The sequence below is a fragment of the Chenopodium album genome, chromosome 10, assembly GCF_948465745.1.
Source record: "Chenopodium album chromosome 10, dcCheAlbu1.1, whole genome shotgun sequence".
NCBI classification, from domain to species: Eukaryota; Viridiplantae; Streptophyta; class Magnoliopsida; order Caryophyllales; family Amaranthaceae; genus Chenopodium; species Chenopodium album.
This window is the reverse complement of record NC_137843.1, coordinates 57,846,719-57,862,851: the sequence shown is the minus strand read 5'-3', so window position 1 is coordinate 57,862,851 and position 16,133 is coordinate 57,846,719. Positions and strand designations below refer to the sequence as shown.

General features: G+C 35.2%; 1 protein-coding gene across 1 annotated transcript; it reads left to right on the top strand.

Annotated features, from left to right (window-relative positions):
• The first annotated feature begins 402 nt into the window (after positions 1-402).
• Positions 403-14,201, top strand: LOC145562678 (nuclear pore complex protein NUP98A-like). Its single transcript, XM_081623044.1, has 13 exons — positions 403-540; positions 1,579-1,653; positions 3,907-4,176; positions 4,908-5,540; positions 5,650-5,853; positions 7,861-8,465; positions 8,992-9,079; positions 9,160-9,214; positions 10,455-10,593; positions 10,684-10,800; positions 10,882-11,038; positions 11,600-11,659; positions 13,294-14,201. Exons 2-13 carry the CDS (start codon positions 1,635-1,637, stop codon positions 13,962-13,964), a joined length of 3,018 nt encoding a protein of 1,005 aa, XP_081479170.1. The 5' UTR covers positions 403-540; positions 1,579-1,634; the 3' UTR covers positions 13,965-14,201.
• The last annotated feature ends 1,932 nt before the right edge of the window (positions 14,202-16,133 follow it).

Genomic DNA, 16,133 nt, shown 5'->3' with positions numbered 1-16,133 from the left:
TTCAAAGTGACAAATTACTTTGAGAGAGGAGGGGATTTAGTACGAGTGAATTGAAGGGAAAGGGGTGTAATTAGCAATATATGAGGTCACATGCCTCATACACTCGTTGTCAACATCGGAAAAATAGAGTCAATGCCGAAAACTAGCATTAGGTTGTCTTTGATAAAAAAAAAATATAATGTGGTCTGAATTTGTAAAAAAATATTTAAAAAGTTGTTTTTAATAAAGTGAACACTTTAAAAGGTTGTTTCTAACAAATTTTCCTTTGTATATTAATTAATTTTAAAGAATCAATGAAATATTAGAATGGATGTTAACCGTATGATATAAAATTTTGATCTGACGGTTGACATATTATGCGTCTAATTAGTATTCCTCCAATGTTCTCATATTTTTCCCATTGAAGCTTTTCACTTTCACGCTGCACCTCTCTCTCTTTCTCTCTCCTCCCCCTCTCTCTCTCCTCCATTAAAGTGTACTCTGAGTTCTCCATTGAAGCGGCTTCAGAGGTTTCTCTCCTCCATTGGAACAGCTTCTCAGGTAACATGTTTATTCCTTTTTATCTTCTGATTATAGATATTTAATTTCACAATCTAGGGTTTAATTTCACACTATTTCCAATTTAATTGCTAGTATAGTCAATTTAGGGTTCTTCCTGGATGGATTATTGAACTATTGTTATAATTACTGAAGTTATGTTGGCCTATAATGAGCGATTTTGTTGCTGGAGTTTGCTATGTGTAATTTACGTTCGTTTTCTTAAACGAGAAGAAATCAATTTGATTTTTCGAGCAAAATTTGATAATTGAGTTAAAATTGGTTGCTAATGTGCTGCATTTTTCAAGCCTAATCGATCCCATGATATCGAGCTGAGCAGAGCCCAATTTTTTCGAGGCTATTCGAGAAGAGGGTGCCTTGTGGACTTGATTTTCGGACTCCAGCCTTGATCAGTGTTGCTTAGGGGCTAAGAGATCACTGACATCACTTATAAGAATAAGTAATTGTAAAATCAATGTTAAAGTGTGAAGGAAGAGGGAAGATTAAAGTGATATGATCTATGTAATAGTTATATGGCACACCATTCAACACTTCAATTTATTGGAGGGTTGTAGTGATTGAGTTTGGATACTATTTTTTCCCTCAAATCTGACATAGATTGGGCACACCAGTTTGGTTGTATTTGTGCAACAAGAGCATTACTACAAGTGTGGACTTGGCTATTTTATGGAAGATTAACGTGTCATAGGAATGAAATGTATGTAGTATTGAATTGCTCAATTCTCAACCTGTTTTTGAAAGAGAATAAGCCAACAATAATATATATAACCAATGGTTGGCTTGTTGTCTTGTGAAGAAATGTTATTATATATATCTGTTAGGACTGCTTTTCTTAGGCATCTGATTGTCATAAATTTTATTCTATGTACTTACGTTATACATCTCCTTTACTGTGCATATGTCTCCTAATCTACTGGTAGGATAGATTTTAATGTAATGCCGACTCCTAAAGTTCTAATATCCTACCAGTATGTATTTTTGTTACTTGTTCAATTTTATCTTAGACTATTTTTGCTCTAGGTTGTTGTGGAGATTCAACATTACTTAATCTGCTGGAAACACCTTTGTGAAGAAGCATGTTTGGTTCAAGTAGCCGTAAGTATTTTTACATTGCTTGTTCCGGCTGAAGTTTTAGTTTTTTACTCAGAATTTCGTTGTTTGTTCTTGAACAGTATTTACATTGAGCAAACACACTTTAATCAATATTTTCTTTGCTTATTGCTGTTATTATTTTTTTCTTGCATAATGTCTTGCACATAATTTGATGGCCCTTATAGCAGATATAGACCAAAAAAAAAAAAACTCACTTGGCCACAGTGGGGGATCCCACAACTATACTGATGAATCCGATAATGTCTTTCGAGTGCTTATATCTTCAAGTTCGATGATCTCCTCACCAGTATTCTATCTTGAGCACTATCTTGCCTAAGACATCCTATAGAGTGCTCATTGAAGACAAATGTCATAGATTTCTGAACTATGATAGACAATTAGACATGTGACACAAGTCATGCTATTTTACGGGAGTCATGCCCACATGTCATGAACTAAGTAGATATGTTGATCAACTTATTTTATTCTTATTTAAGTAGATATGCTGATTAACTTATTATATTCTTGGTTAAGTAGATATGTTGATAAACTTATTTTATCATTGTTTACATGGAGTCATGTCCACATGCCATGAATTAAAAATTACCCAGCTTGCATAGAATACTGGCTGATCTTGTATCGTTGCCTGAATTTGAGATTCTCATCTCTTAAATCTCTCTAGTAGTGTATCACACTTGTTAGGAGTCAACCACCACTGCTTTGTGTTTGACCCTCTTTGCCTACTCAATATTGCCCTTCCTCATGGCTACTCGTGCTTTTGCAGCAATAAATGGCATCTCGTCGTCCCTATGGGGATTGTGCATCCTCTCATATTTTTCAAGGGAGGAGTGGTCCTCTCATCCCCTTGCTATGCTTTAGGTTTGACTACTACAAGTATATCTTGAATTTGCTCTATAAGCTCACTGTTTAAGAAGTAAAGGGGCATTATCTATCTTCTAGAAGCTTGATAGTGTGATACTGAGAGTTTATTTTTCCACCTTTTCACTTTATTTTGAGTGGTATTTATTACACCTGTAAAATATGTTTGCTGACTAGCTAAGATGAAAAATCCCAGCTGGTAACAAGAAGTCTTTTCTTTAAGCCTGCTTATCCTTCATTCAAATTTTAATTTGTGGTCAACTGTTCTTTTCTTATTTTTTTGGGTTGTGTAAAGATCTATTAATTAGACTTAATATCCATGCGATACCTTTTATTTAGCTTGATCCAGAATCATTATCTCTAAATTTTCGTTTCTTGTGCACTATTAGTGTGGTATTGATCATCTCTGCATACTTTTAGATTCATAGATTTCCAAGACCATCATCTATGGTGGGATCCTTTGACTGTGAACTATTTACTTTTTCTGACTATGGATCATCTTTGCATCTTCCTCAACTAAGCCCTCAATTGTTTTATGTCGATCCTGTGAATGTTAGGAGGATGTGATTGCATATTTGTGGATGTGATTTAACTTCTAATTTTCATAAGTTAAGTTTTGGTTGAGGTTGCTATAGCATAAATGGCCATGGCACTCATGTGGAAGCAGCACCTTGTGATTGATGTCTTGCTTTGTTTCCATCATAGAGTTAATTGACAAATTGGGAAATTTCACTTCATTGTTGTAATCTTAGATCTTTGGATAATAAGTTATGCCGGAGGATATTCTTTTATAGCCCTTTCTTTGGTGAAGATAATATGTTTTAAACCTCTTAAAATCTACAAATATGACATAAGTGCTATGTTGTATGTGAATTTTAATAGTATGGCTGTATGAAGTGCAGAAGCACATTATTTCTGTAATTACAGGTTGTGATGGCTGATGTTTTAACAAAATTGCTTATAATGGTAGTCACAATGTGGTTTTAGAACAGCTGTTACAGAACAAGAATTAAAAAAAAAAAATCTTTACAGAGTAGATAAAACAATTCTACCTTGTTTTCAGGCCATGGTAATCATATTGATTAAAATAAGTAATGGCTGGGCAGCTGGCTGTTTGCTTCATTTTTCTTGTGGATTTTTGCCGATTGGTTTTATTTACAAATGGCTGGACCCAAATTTGGTCTTGGTGTCTTTGCTGCTTGTACCATCTACTATGGCATCTTTTCCTGATGTAGATGGTTATAGTGTTAAACATTCTGGGTTTCATTACTTTCAATCTTTCATAGTTCTTTTTTTTTTTTAAGATTAATTTATTATGCTCTCTCTGGGTCTTGTGAAATATTTTCTTAATAAGTTGTTTGTTTTGTGATCTATCAGCTTTTGGGCAGTCACCTAGTGCATCCTTTGGATCCCAGTCACCTTTTGGGCAAAGCAATCCAACCAGTAATCCATTTTCTGCTAATCCTTTTGGTGCTGCTAATCCTTTCGGTGCACAGACAGGAGTTTCAATGTTTGGTAGCACCTCAACTGGTGTTTTCGGTCAATCATCATCACCACTGTCTTCAACACCGGTGTTTGGTGCAGCTTCATCACCAGCATTTGGGAGTTCCAATCCTGCTTTTGGAGCCTCATCATCATCCTTTGGAGGTATGTTGTTGATGTGTCATTTCTTTATACATTCAGTACTATGCCCCTCTTTCAAATGTTAGAGTGGAACATGTGGTACAGTATGAAGGTTATCAGTTTTGCTTTGTGATTATTCGTTGGCTGGAATATTAACTGTGGAAATCGTAATTTCCTAATTCACCTGTTTTGCAACACCATTTCTAATTCTTGGTACACACATTCCAAGTCAATTAAGGGTGTTAGACTATTAGATTGTGAAGTGTTCAGTTATAATTTACTAGAAACGTTGCTTCTTATAAATCAGGCTCTTTGTTTATTTGGCTGATTTTTAATGTCTCGAATGACAGTCCATTCTTCAAACGTACTTGCATCTTCACTGATGTCCCCATATTTTCCAGACTGTCTTTTTATGTAGTTATGTGGCGTACTTTCATCTTAACTGATGTTGCATCTGTAATACTTATCACTGAGTCTGGGTAGCATGGGTCAATGGATGGAATAGGTTTTCAGGGTTACTGGGAATGCACTAGTTGTTATGGTCAGAAATGTTTTCTTATGTGAGCATAGGCTGTTAAATGCTTATATATTTTGCTAATGATAGTGTCCTTCCATTCCTTGTTCATAGAAAGTTGATAAGCCATATTATTTTGTTTTGTAGTCTCTTCTCACTAAATAGCTTGTATGTGTGGATTTACCCACTTATTGATTTTTTTTACTCATTTTTTTTAACAAAAGTTCAATTTTTTTTACAGGGTCATCTGTGTTTGGGCAGAAGCCTGCTTTTGGAGGTTTTGGTGCTGGTGCTCAAACAAGTCCATTTGGAAGCTCATTTCAACAATCACAGCCTTCATTTGGCAGTAATGTATTCGGTGCTTCTTCATCACCATTTGGTGCACAAAGCCAACCTGCATTTGGTGGTACTAGCTCCCCTGCCTTTGGATCAACTACATCATCATTTGGCGCTACAAGTTCCCCTGCTTTTGGAGCTACCAGCACCCCTGCCTTTGGCTCAACACCTAGTCCAACTTTTGGAAGCACAGGAACTGCCTTTGGTGTGTCAAGTTCGCCTGCTTTTGGGTCAGGAGGAGCATTTGGGTCTTCCAGCACTCCTGTCTTTGGCGCTGGCGGCACCTCTGCATTTGGTGGCACTACCACCCAAGCATTTGGTGCTGCTACTACTCCAACCTTTGGGGCTACTCCTAACACTTCAGCCTTTGGTGCTGCTCCTTCTTCAGCTTTTGGGGCTAGCACTAGCACTCCAACATTTGGCACGGCAACTTCCAGTTCCCCATCTTTTAATTTTGGCTCCAGCCCTGCCTTTGGTCAAACTACGTCTAATTTTGGAAGCTCCGGTTTCGGGTCTACACCATCTTCTTCTCCATTTGGTAAATTTTGGTTGTGTTGGACTGATAACTATTTTATACTAAATAGGTGTGGCTTTAACTGTAAAATTATATGGCTTCAGCATTGATGATTAGATTTTTTTGTTTGTAGGAGCGTCAACTTCCACTACTTTTGGTGGTGGCTTTGGGCAGTCAAATTTGGGAGGAAGTAGAGTTGCTTCCTACACACCAACTTTAGAAGCTGATGCATCTGGTACCCAAGCTGGAAAGTTGGAATCAATATCTGCCATGCCAGTTTACAAAGACAAAAGCCATGAAGAGCTGAGATGGGAGGATTACCAGCGTGGTGATAAAGGTTTGTCTGTTGCTCCCTTCACCCTCTAAACTGCAACTAAACAAGACATGTGGTTATTTAATGTACTCTTAATTCTATTGTTCACATTGCTCGAAAATTTTATTATAAGACTATCATTTGAAACGATGCTGGAGCTTTTTCCAGAATCATTCAGTAACTGTCGATTTTGTTACTGTTCATAATTATATAAACTACTTCCTCCGTTTTTTTTTTAGTTGATATCGTTTTAACTTTTACACTATTCACAAATTACACTTTGACTAGCTTTTATGAGTTATAGCTACGATAAAACATAGTCAAGTGGGATCTTGCTTGAATCATTACAATGTATATGTTATCAGTATCTACTTTTTATAATTTTACAATGTCGAGAATTAGAGATATTAATGGTTAAAAAAGTGTCCACTAAATAATAGAATGGTGTCCACTAAATAAAAACGGAGGTAGTATTACAGAAGATACAAGGTTTAATTTTTTCTGTAAAACATTATTCATGCACAAACTTAATTCTTTCTATGGAGATATAAACTGTTAATTTTCCAAGTCTTCTTTTTTCTGTTTTTACAACTTCTGGAGTAGGCAGAAGTATGAATTGATATCAAGCACCATATTCAATAAAACTCAAGTGTAGCTGATAGGATTAGCTTGTTCAGGTGCTTTTTACTTTTAGGAATTAAGCTATTGAGATTGAGAAATGTGTTGTGAGATTTAAGCCTTTCAGTTAAAGGAAAAAGATTTAACTCCTCGGTTGGAAGGAGTTAGGAAGGATATGAAGTATATGGATTTGCATGAGGATGAAGCATTGGATCACAAGGGATGGAGGAGGAAGATTTTTGTAGATGACTATGCGGAATAATCAAGTTTGGTTCCCACTTATGGGATTAAGGCTTTGATTGATTGAAAGGAAAAAGAACTTGATTGAGATAATGAGATGTACTGGAGTTGAGGAACACTATATCAAAATTATGACTTTATTGTCATTGATGTAAATAGGAGGAGGTAGAGTATTACTTTGAGGATGTTTTAGTTATTTTGTTCTGCAGCTACAGGGTTTCACTTTTATCCAACATGGGAATTGGAGTCAGTTGATGAGAGGCCGTGCCCGCTAAATAATAACGTTAAACTATATTATCATATACCAAATTAACCAAGGGAGTGGCGAGTCGGAAGTAATTGACTAATTGTTTTATTCCGCATAAATCAACTAATTGCTCTCCATTTTGACTTCTTTTTTCTCTTTTGACAAAAGGGTTTTACTGCAAGTGATTTTATGAGAAATGGAATACGGCATTTCTTTGGTTTTGGTTGTTGAATTACAAGGATTGTGGTCATCTGTTTATTTACTCCTATCCTCAAGTAATGGAACATCCACGTTTTGTATAAAGGTTAGGAGTGATGTTTGCGTTTAGGGGGGGTGTGTAGCTCAATTTCTGATGTAGGGAGGAAAAAGTGAAGAACATATTGAATAAAATGTTTATTTTTCTGTGGGAATACCAATATGGTAGATGTTAATGAGTGGTGTATTCACTAATTCTTTCAAAGACGATGAAATAAGTCCATGTGATTCTACTCAATTAAAACTTCCAAGCTAATAATTTGTTTTCTCATTTTGCATCTGTGGCTGATTATGCACAAAATTTTATTTTAAGGGTATCTTATTAGGGGTGTATACTCTGTTGGCTAAATCTTATCTTGATATTTTTTCTTGTAAAAAGAAAGCCGTGTTATTTTTTGTATATCTCTTTCGATCTTTTTACAGTGCAATGTCTTTGACCTCTGCTAGGATTAAGACCTTGGTTCATCTTTTTATTAGATAAAGCTTACTTTCAATTTTATGGGCAAGGCTACTGGCTACATACTCCAAGTATGCTCTGTTGATGTTTGCTAAGTTGGTTGACTGTCATGATTTTGACTGAACATAATACATTATAGTAATCTCTACGTTATTTCAGCTGTTTGTATTAAAAAAGTTAATGTTCTATTACCATCCATTGGTGTCTATTCCAGGTGGTCCTGCTCCTGCTGGTCAATCTACTCCAGGGATGAACTTTGGCATGTCTACTCCAGCACCGACACAAACACCAACACAGTCAAGCCCCTTTTCAACCCCAGCATTTGGACAGACATCATCAAATCCTTTTTCAACATCTGTACAAGCAAATCCATTTGCTTCAAAACCTTCTGGTTTTGGAACTACTACCTCAACATTTGGTTCCTCACCTTTTGGCTCTAACACAACACCTGTTTTTGGGTCAACTCCAGCATCAACACCTTCCTTGTTTGGATCATCGACTCCAGGCTTTGGTTCAGGCACTTCCCCTTCTCTTTTTAGTGGAATGTCTTCCGCAATTGGATCTACATCTACATTTAATTCTGCACCTACTCAAGGTGCTCCTGCAGCATTTGGTTCCACTTTTGGGAATTCTCAGCCATCTTCCCTGTTTCAGCCATCTTCCTCACTTGGAACTGGAACTACTTTTGGGCAAACTAGTTCCTCCATTGGACAGAGTCCTAACTTCGGACAAAATATGTTTAATAATTCATCATCTGCCTTTGGGTCAAATGTATTTTCAAGCACCACAAGCAACCAGTTTAATTTTTCTCAAAGCACTGTAAGTCCATGTTGAATTATTGTGTTTTTAAATTTCTCTGTGTGAAATTTTATATAATTTTACGTTAAATTATCTGTTGCCATTTCTAGTCTGACATAAAATGTATGTATATGTTTATGCTGTAGACTTGTATGTTTTACTCTTGCAAAAGGAATTATGACTATTTTCCTTTTTGCTTCTTAAGATATTCAACGCTGGTGCTTGAGTATTGGGCTTTTTTTTTCATTTTGATAATGTAAACTGAGAAGGAAAGCTATTTGAAATACATGTTATTAGCTAGAATTTAGGTTTGCAGGAAGATCCTAATTTCCTAACTATATAAAGAGGATAACTGACAAAGTGACAAGGGACTAAACAGACTTCCGCCCCTTGTTAAAGAATATTGATTTCAAGCAATTGATTGTTAAAGCTGACAATTCAGTCTGTATTCTATTGTTTAATGAAATATCCATGATGAAAATATTTGAGAGTTAATTTTTGTGCTGCCTGAATGCTATTCTTATTTTTTTATTTGGTTGATTTGCAGCCCTCTCTTTCATCTCCCTTTCAATCCAGTCTTCCTACACAGACAACTAGTACTTTTAACATGAGCACCTTTGGTCAGGCGCCAGCAGGTACTTTAGTCAATTTTGATCTCTCCTTTTGTATATCAGGTTTCTATGCATATTTTCTTATTATGTATTCCATGCGTTAGGTGTGGGCAGTGGCTTTGGTGGATCTGGCATGTTAGCACAGAATCCTGGACTGCTGTATATTTACTTTGCTCTTCTTCTGTTGGCTATTTCTTCTCGATTATGTTGCACCTGCTTTGTTTATTTGATTTTGGCGACAAGCTTTGGAGTCTTTGGTTTATTTAACATGGAATAGATGCTTGTATGACTCATGCCTGATAAACATCTGTGCAAAAATGAATGTTCTCAAATGCATGTGATTTATTTTATTTTTCCATCATATGGGATGATATGAGAGGAGGCAACAGTTATCTATGCCCTTTTCCTTCTTAATAGGGAAGCAAAGTGTTTCAGGCTTACATCACCCTGAATAAGGTTGAAGGATATGCAAGCAGGTTTAGCTTTGATTGTCTGAAAGTTAAGATAAAATACGTCTTTATGCCTCTGAGCTTCACTTCTGCCTTTGTTGGAGAGAATTCAGTGAAGATGAAAAGTAGATTAATATAAAAATATGGAAGGATAACTGTGCGTCTGTGCCTACATATGAGAATCACAGAATACCTTAGCTTCTCCTGTTACTCTGTTAGACTGTGACTTTTCTGCAATACATATGCTTCGTATTATCTTGTGCGAAGCAATTAGGGTGTTTTGAATCTAAATGAAAGATAAAAAAGTCAAAATTGTTAGCAACTGTAATTTCAAATAAATAGCACTTTTAGGGTATAAGGAGGGATAATTTAACAATAGTAGACTGAACTTAAGTTGTGATCCATGTTCTACGAAATTAGGCTGAAGTAAGATATTAACAAATATAATTTCATGTATGAATCATGTTAAACAAAACAGATGTATTGTTGTCAGATGCAATTTTTTATTTTCATGCTCTTCAGACTCCAGTGCTGTAATTGTAAATTCTACATCTGTTTTTTTTGTTGATATAGCTCATAGTTTTGTCCTTGTACTTATATTATCAATTTTGTCTATGCGATATATTTCCCTTTTCATTAAGGTATATAATAGTATGGGTTTTTTTACTTGCTTGTGTGGTTGGTTGCAAAGGATTTTGAATTCTCTGGTAGTCTGATTTTATTGTAACTTTTAAGAAAGAAAGAAAAGAAAATATGATTAGCTTGTCATACCATTTTTATTTTTTTAATTATTTGGACATCTTGTTACTCATTTGTGCGCATAATTATGAGCAATTTAGCACTTCAATTTGAAATACTTCCAGTGCATATATAGAATTGATTACTCACAAGTCACAACAGCAAACATATAAGTTGATTACTAATGTACACTTTTCGCATGCATGCCACAGATCTTCAAACCAGATATCTGCAGTTGCCCAACCAGTTGCAGTCACAAATCCTTTTGGGACCCTTCCAGCTATGCCTCATATGTCAATTGGAAATACTGGAACCTCACCATCCATTCAATATGGGATCTCTAGCATGCCTGTAAACATTTCTATCCAGCTCATTTGTTTAAAATTATGCTGCAAATATTTAGTGATGTTTGTGTATTTGATGCTATTATCTTCTTTCCAGGTTGTTGATAAACCTACCCCTGTCAGAATATCATCCTTTTTAACGTCACGACATTTGTCTCAGAGGCGGATCAGGCTACCCGCAAGGAAATATCATCCTAAGAATGATGGTTCAAGGGTGTGTTTATGAGTGTATCTCATTGCTATTTCATGCACTTTCTGCAAACTTTTTCCATAAACTAATAGTTGTTGCATGCAGGTTCCTTTCTTCAGTGATGATGATGAGGCGCCTAGCACTCCTAAGGCAGATGCTCTATTTGTTCCCAGGGAAAACCCTAGAGCATTGATAATTCGGCCGATTGATCAATGGCCAAAATCTTCAATGAAGGAAGCGTGTGTCTTAGTGCATGAAAATGGTATTGAATTTCTACATCTTGTAAGAGTTAGAATAAGTATTTTGGTTCATTGATCTGGTGATTCCTCTTTAGACAGTCGTTTCTGCTGTCTTCACGTCACTGTTCTATTGACTTTGCTTTTGCAATGGAGGTTGTGGAAGTAGGATGTCCTTGGGAGATAATAAGAGATAATAATAAGAGAAGTTAGATTTTCAGAAAGAGTCAGAACTTAGATATTTGCGTATGTATATGCCTGTTTCTAAATATCGTCTTTCTAACTCCATTTCGTATTGTTTGTACCTTTTCCCTTTGATGTAATTTATGAATAGTGGAAAGAAAATGTGGAAATTGTTTCGAGTGGAGCAGTATAAATTCTAGATGTGTTAAAGAGATGAATAATAAAAAAAATAAAAAAAATTGAAACATACCAGAATGGAAAGGGGTATATTTACTGGGAAGCCATATTTTATGTAATTTCTAGGCTATGATTTCATATCTGCACAGTTTTAATGATTTGGTTAGAGTTTAATGTTTAAATTGCTCGGTCTAACGCTCCCCCTTCTATTTTCTATACGTTGAAAGGTAATACACCAAATGAGAATGAGCATCTTCAGAATGGATCCCTTGCTGAAGGGAATGGTAGTAAGTGACTTCTTCCTTCCTGATTTGAACCATTAGGAGTTTACACTATGCTCGAGGTTTTGTTAATGAATTTTTTTTATTGTTCAGAAAAAGTATGATGATGCTTTGAATATGTTGATTGCTCTTTATTTATTTATTTATTTATTTATTTATTTATTTATTTATTATTATTATTATTATTATTATTATTATTATTATTATTATTATTATTATTATTATTATTATTATTATTATTATTATTATTATTATTATTATTATTATTATTATTATTATTATTATTATTATTACTTGTATTATTTTTTATTTGATATTGTATCATATTGCATGAGTGTGTGTGCAAGGACAGATTGAGAGAGAAGGGGGGGTGGGGGGTGTCAGGCTATCTAGGCCATGTACTGCCCCATGATGCATATAATATGCTATATCATCTGTTGTATTGGTTTAAGTCCACTATAACCTATGGTAGTTTAGTGGTAAACTGGTAATGCAGGGGATAAGATAGTGGCCATAATTTTGAAGCGTTCACCCAGATCAGTTTCTTTTTAAGGAGCAGTAACCTTCCCCTCAACCTCCTTTTTTGCCAGTTTTCTAGTTGTATATACTTCCTCTATTTTCTTTTACTTGCAACACACTTTTTGGAGGTGATTAGAGAAAGAAAACGAATAAATTTATCGATATAATTTTAACAGCAAGAGTATGGAAGGGTTGGTTTTTATGTGTATAAATTATTTTGATTGATTTGTTTGCTTACTATAAGACAGTGTTAAAAGTAAAAGAGAATGGAGGAGGTTTTTTTTTTTGGTCTTCCTTGGACCTTTTGGCTCTCAAGAAAAATGTTCTCAAACAATAAATACCTCTTTTTTTTTTCCTTTTTTTTTTTTTTTTTTTTTTTTTTTGGTAAAACTTGAATCCAAATAAAAGTTATAAACAGTTGTGCTCATAAATAAGCTCTATTAGAAACATGATCTTAAGCAGTCCTCTCATTTGATTCATACCATATCACCATCACTACAATTTGAAGAGCTGATAGCGGTGGTCCTGCCTTTCGATTCATACTAGGTGATTGCTTCTCTTTGCCACCATTCTGAACCACATATAATATCCCATTAAGTCGGAACTCTTTCCAATAATTTTAGTTACACCCATTTGAAATTTTGAAGGGACCTACTGTAAATGAAGAGGGGGCGGGGAAGATAAACAAGGACAGAAAGGGTGGATTGGTTGTAAGGATACAGTCGATGGTTTTGAATTCTGACAAGTATGTGGCATTATGTCTTGTTGACTTGCAAGTTGGGCTTCTTTTAAAATTCAGCTTAATTTAGGGTTCAAATTGAAGCTATTTTATGCAATTAAGTGCAGGGCTGTGGGCATTTTTCTCTTACATGATTTTAATGGCTGTCAAGTTTTAATTAAATTGTGACCTTTTAGGTGTATAAGTTAGACCTCTCTATCACTGTGCCTTTTGCCTTGCATGAGATGGTTGACGCCACAACTCTCTTAGCGTTTTATGAATGTCTTTCCAGGGATGGCTGGATGCTGGATTAGTCCTGGGCTGCGCCTTGTGTGTTAAAACTAAGATCATCTCTGCGTTGTGTTTTTATTATTTCAATTCTTATAAATATGAATGTTTTCAGGCGTGCCCAATGGAAATGGATTGATTAACGAACGAAGTCATCCTGTTAGAATCAGCCAGAAACCCGGTGCTACCTCTGATGATGCTTCAAACCATAAAGTAGATTCTTATATTACACTTTCAGGTCACAGAGCTGGTGAGGCGGCTATAGTATATGAGCATGGGGCTGATATTGAGGCAATGATGCCTAAACTTCGGCACTCCGATTATTACACAGAGCCCCGTATCCAAGAGCTGGCTGCTAAAGAAAGGGCTGAACCAGGGTTCTGCAGACATGTCAAGGATTTTGTTGTGGGACGACATGGCTATGGAAGTATTAGATTCCTGGGGGAAACTGATGTAAGGCGACTTGATCTCGAAACGCTTATCCAATTCAACAATCGAGAGGTAATTGTCTATATGGATGATAGCAAGAAACCCCCAGTAGGTCAAGGTCTTAACAAGTCTGCTGAGGTAACACTTCTTAACATCAAGTGCTTTGACAAGAAGACTGGTAATCAAATCTTAGAAGGACCGAGAATTGAGAAATACAAGGAAATGCTGAAGAAGAAAGCAGAGGATCAAGGTGCTGAATTTTTGTCCTACGACCCTATTAAAGGAGAGTGGAAATTTAGGGTCAGCCACTTCAGCAAATATGTGCTTTACGACGATGACCAATGGGATATTGCTTGACGGTCACTGTTTTTCCCTTAAATTACAGGAGATGTTATATGTACCTGGTTGCTGCTAGTCTGGCAGGTCCTTTGTTGTGATCTTTCATTTGGTTTGTTTTTTATGGGTTTTGTATATGCACCAATTATTTTTGGTTCTACTGCCATCTTATGGTGGAAAATTGTATTGTAATTTTAATTTTCAATTTTGGTGATGGAAGTATGGAACGTTTGGAACTAGTTAAAATTTAGAAAATTAGTTCTTCTCGGCCTCCTGGGGTTCTGGTCTCTTGGCCAACGCTATGTCTATAATTTCTCATATAATTGGTTTAAATCTGAAGGAAAAGGCTTGTTAGGTATACACTTAAGTTATTCTGTATTAGTACTTGCACTGTTTCATCAGTTTATACAATTCTTAACGCACATTTGTTAATGGATTTCAAACAGCAATATCTGCAATCAACAGTTTGTAAAAAAAACATAGTAGTAATAAATTGCTATTCCAGTTTTGAAAATATAATAAATTGACTAACTACTTTTCGAGTTACAAGGATAATTTCACCCAAATCATGGCAATAAAATAAGCACTACCTTTTGTATGTCCGTCTTTGAAGCTGCTATAGTAGTACAAAGCAGAAGGCAATAAAACCCAACAACACAATACGGGTATGAGACGAGTAACTCCTCTAACTTATAAGATATGGAGTACAATAGATAATACGGGTATCATAATACAGTTACACTTATTTTCTCCGATGTAAAACAACTCACATGTGCGCAATATGAGGTTCAACTGTATACATCTCCAACTCCATTTATTTGCTCCTGTTGATAACATTTCCTGAAAATTCAAACCCATTAACAAAAACCCAATTCAATTATAACCCGAAATTTCTCAAAAACACAATCCAATAACAAATCCCCAACATACTTTTTTATTATGATTCCAACCAAAAATTGAAACAAACCTCAAGATTTGACCTTTGAACAAGCAGAAATCCCAGATTGAGAGTAAGAATCTTCCCAATTAACGCCATCAAAGCTCCGAATTTCAACATGGGTTACAGTCCCAGGATCAAGGCAAGCCAGAGTAACCCCAATACCATCTGGGTTCGATCGAGGAGTGTAGAAAGAGGTGATGCCACAAGCATTACAGAAAGTGTGCTTAGCAATGTGGGTCCCAAAAGTATAGGTAGTAATGTTTGATTCTCCAGAAATCAATTTGAAATGGTTGGTTGGGACTACAAAATGGGTGTTACCCCTCATTGAACAGGTTGAACAATTGCATTTCCAAGCGATTAAAGAGATGGGTGCTTCTACTTTCCATCTTACTCTCTTGCAATGGCATCCTCCATTGTGGGTTACTAAGATTGGTTCTGGGTTTGAGCTCATTTGAGCAGAGGAGAAAGAAAGAAATGGAAATGAATAAATAATCAATGAATTTGGGAAAAAAATTTGGTCGATGTTTTTATATTGGATGGTCTAATGATTTAGGGTGTTTTATTTGTGGGTTGTTGCACGAGCTTACATAAAGTAGGCTTTGTCAAAAAGGAGGGAAGAAATTTAATAATCTAGTGAAACAAATAGAGATGAATTCAATCGTTAATTTCTTTAATTATCAACTAGATTAACCCCGTGCGTTTTAAAATAAGAATTGAATTATACACTTTTCAACACGTATTGAAAGAAAATAACTTTCTCATTTTTCCTAACTAATTTCTAATTAAGTATAAATATACAATTTCCGAAAGTGCATAATTTTCATATTTAATTAAGAAATTTCAATTAAATTATATTACTCCGTATTAACTATTGTTAACAACTCGTAAATAACCAAATAGCTTAAAATGTGTAGAAAACCCAAAATTTAAAATTTAAAAATTCAAATGGAATATATTTGCCAAGCTATGTTAAATAGGGTAACTTAAAAAGCAAAAAAAAAAAAAAAATGACATCATCCTTGCATTTTGGAGGGAAAAAATTAAATAAAAAAGTGACACATAGACAATGGTGACATCAGCTGTTGTTATTTTAGTATATATATATAGATAAGTTGACTGGTTTGTTTTTGTTAAAGAGAGGGGTTAAGATAATGCTTTCACTATTATTTTTCTGTGGGAAATTTTTTACTTTCTTTGCTAAAGTATAAGATTAATTGTACGTTATAATTATAAAAAGATAAACGAATCTA